Raw genomic sequence first — 3,808 nt, 5'->3', positions numbered from 1 at the left:
AGTCCAACGAGATAGTTGCAGCTGCTGCCATCGAGTTTAATAAGCTCGCAGCAGCGAAAAAGCAACGTAGGAAAAGATTATACGGTCATAAGAATGACTAGTCAATCGACCAGGATTCAGTCATATGAATTTGCTAAATTTCATACGCAACGATACTATTACGATAGTAGAAACCGACTCTCGAATTTTTTATAATATTTTGGCAAAGCAATATTTGTATCTAATTTGATAATTTGTTGATTTCCAGGAAGGATTGTTACGATCCTGTGTTATGGACAGACAGGATCGGGTAAATCTCGTACCATGGCAACTGAAAACCGCGAGAACTGCCCTGAAGAAAATATCTTTACCAGTTTCCATATGATGGGAACTGCCCTTCATTCCATCATATCAAGACATGATGGGTATCATCTCCAGGGCTATCAGGGACATGTTCGAGGAGGTGAAGATGCGTGAGGATGAATATCATTACACCATCACATGCCCATTTGTTGAGACAAGTCTGCATTGATCGTGTCTATGTAATATTTTTATTTTGTTCATTCGTTATTCATTTATGTTTTATGGCATTAAATCTTTAAATGAATGAAATAAAAGAAATAAATTGGGTTCATTCATTTATTTAGTTCATCGATCTGTTTTCTTCAACAGTTAACCTATTGTTTGAACACAATATTCGGTTGTTCAAACAAAAGGTTACTAAAAAAAAAGATTGACTATAAAACATTTTAGGCGTTTTATCCCGCTTAAAATACTGCGTTTGGTACACTGGTGTCCCAATACGCGACGTCTCGGTACCTTAAGCAAGTCAGTACCAATGTGGGCAAATGTTGTCCACAATAGTTTAGATTGTGAATAAATTTACTGCATACACACGTTCACACGCTGATGTGAATGAGAAATCAGCATTAATGCCGATGTGGCTGTAATTTTTGCAGCGACTTCGTAGTGTCCACAAAGTTCCAGCTGGTGGACCTCGCCGGAAGCGAGTCTGATAAGGAACCCGGCGCGGAGGGCAAGCTTCTGAAAGAAGCTATAGCCATCAACCGGGGTCTGCACACCCTTGGAAAAGTCATTAGAGCTGCCGCAGCAAAGCAGACGTCGATTCCTTTGAGAGAATCGAAACTCACCAGGCTACTACAAGGTCAGACTTGACCAACAATAATAGCCTTCTTTGTGAAGGTCAGAATCGTTTTAATTTGGAAATGAAATTGATGCTGTGTTTCAGCTAATTTTCATTTGTATTATAGTCCGTTCATGACATTCATGTACATTATACATAGTAATTGAATGTCTTTAATATTCTAATGGATTTTAAAGTATTTAATTTATTTTTGGCATATTCTTGTAATTGTTCTACAAAACATATTTCATTTCTGCAGACTATTGGCGGCCATGCGGCCATGCCCACTGCCTCAAGGTGGTCTGCGTTTCGCCGGCGGACAGCTCCCTGCCATAACATGTATAACTAATCCCTATTTTTCATTTCTGCAGACGTGATTGGCGTCCAGCCCACTGTCTCATGGTGGCGTGCGTGTCGCCTACTGACAGCTCCCTCCTCCCTGATCGAGACGGCAAAAACGCTCGACTTCGCCGACAACGGCGAAGTATAATCAATCGGGCGAAGTATAAACCCGTATAATCATTTGTATAATCAATCAAAAGCTCCTGTATAATCAACCCCAACCGTGCTGGAAGGATTAGCCTCAACAACGCGGTAGTGAGGTTAAGGGGCGACAACATGGCGCTAGATAGTTTACAGTTTACACGCTGTCTACCACACGGGATCCAATACTCTTTTCTTATAGAGATCAAAACGTGGTTTACTTCTGCATGAATAAAATTGGAAATAATATGAAGAATTCAGCAAATTCGTAAAATGAAATTTGGAGGGTAGGAGCAATGGAAACTTAGCAGTGTGTCGCAAAACGGCATGTCGTAATCTCCCGCGGCAAATCAGCCAGCCCTCTTCAATCTCTAACATTCAGCTGTCTGACAATTTAAGGTTGTACAGTGAATTTCCCATCCAAGTACTAGCAGCAATCCCTATACCTATACTCCTATAGTAATGACGTTACAACAGTTCAATAAGCTTCGATTCAGATTCCGTGATTTCTTGTGGGGTCAAACTGCTACCGCAGGCAACAGCTGTGCTTAAGAGGATTGACCTTCAATCGGTAAATGAACCTTAAAACAAATGTGATTACTCTTGATCATTCGTGCAGGGGCTGAATGATTAAAAAAATTAAGTACAGTTGCTAAACATTTTGTTCTCCGGCTGCAGCAATGGAAACACGGACGGTGTCTTCACCAGTAATTGGGATCGGGATCATTTGTCCATGATAGGCTTTATCACGGGAAAAGTGAGAGCCGGGACACGGCTTTATCTAGCAGCTTCATCACGGGACGCTTGTCTGAGACCGCCACTGCCGTACTTTAAATGGACTATCATGAATTCATGATCCTTTCCCACAATAACGTAGCCTATAACTTTTCGACTGTATATTTGGTGGTGCACGGCTGCGTTCCCCACCTACCTACGTACTTTGCTCTCAGCGCCCAGTCGTGAAGATGAGTCCGCCGATATAGTTGCAGCTGCTGCCATCGTCTTCAATGTGCTCGGGGGCCCGGGGCAGTGAAAAAGCAACGGAGAAAAAGTTCATGCGCTCAAAAGAATGGCTAGTCAATCGACATGGATTCAGTCATATAGAATAGAAGTGTCGGCACTGAAGAAATAACCCCATGGCCTGTTGCCGATTCTTATAATTTTCTTGACTTGATTCACAAGGGATCCGGCCTCTGGAACCCGATCATATAAATTTGCTAAATTTCATACGCAACGATAATATTACGATAGTCGAAAGGACTATCAAAATTACATTAAATGATGTCTGCTTTAAAACTTAAATATAGTATTGAACTAAGTTAAACCGTTAATACGCTACGGACCTTCCAAAAGCACGGCAAATTGCGTAGTAAGTCAGAAAATACCAGAAAAATACCAGATTTAGGCAAATATACCAGATCTAAAATGTTCATACCAGACACCTTCTGAAAATACCAGATTTGTGAAATCTGGTATAGAAATATACCATCTGGCAACGCTGAGAGAGACAGTGGAGAGTGGAGCCGAGCCGAGCGCCCGCGGCCCGAAACCAACACAGTGTTGCCCAATTTTTTTTTTCTCAGCAAGAATACCAGATTGACTACCTCAAAATACCAGAAATTCTATTCATAAACTGACTAATGCCTCTAAATTTGATGAAACTATTCGTCAGAAACTTTGGTTAGAAAAGTATTATTTTTTTCTTTATTTACTATGCATTTATTTGGCTTGACGAATAATTAGCCAAATTGATCGTTATTATTTTCCCCACCGTTTGCAACATTTTGACATTTTTCTTTTCCTGGTTTGATTACATTGACACTTGTTCCTCTTTTTTATCACAGTGTGGCACTTCTTCCTCTTCACTCAAGACGAGCAAGCCACGGAACAGGTCATCTTCCTCTTGCTTGTTTTCGTACATGCTTGCATATTGCATTTATCTAACATTTCGGGTGTGATCATTTGTTGCGGCTGAGCAGACAGCTTTTGGTCGGAATAACGGACTACAGTACCTTAGTTGAAATTCTATTTCGTTGCTCGTTTTTCACGTACGTAGGTGAGTTGTGGGAACACTCGTTCCACGAATGCATTGAAGACTGGTAAGAGTAGACACGTGATGAAGTAGTCAACCAGTTACAAGAACGGATGATTTTCAAGATCATTGAAATACTGCATGACAATCCAGAATTCAAAAACATCAAA

The 3,808-nt window shown here is 40.9% G+C and overlaps 1 protein-coding gene across 1 annotated transcript; it reads left to right on the top strand.

Moving 5' to 3' along the window:
• Window positions 1-400: 400 nt before the first annotated feature.
• On the top strand, window positions 401-1,607 carry LOC108675749 (kinesin-like protein KIN-1; the record flags this gene model as incomplete). Its single annotated transcript, XM_018163780.1, has 3 exons — window positions 401-500; window positions 950-1,144; window positions 1,495-1,607. Coding segments are annotated over exons 1-3 (408 nt in total), but the record flags the coding sequence as incomplete, so codon positions are not given.
• Window positions 1,608-3,808: the final 2,201 nt, after the last annotated feature.

The sequence above is a fragment of the Hyalella azteca genome, unplaced genomic scaffold (assembly GCF_000764305.2).
Source record: "Hyalella azteca isolate HAZT.00-mixed unplaced genomic scaffold, Hazt_2.0.2 contig8334, whole genome shotgun sequence".
Taxonomy (NCBI): domain Eukaryota; kingdom Metazoa; phylum Arthropoda; class Malacostraca; order Amphipoda; family Hyalellidae; genus Hyalella; species Hyalella azteca.
Note: the sequence above shows the minus strand (reverse complement) of the source record. Positions and strands in the feature narration are given on the sequence as shown.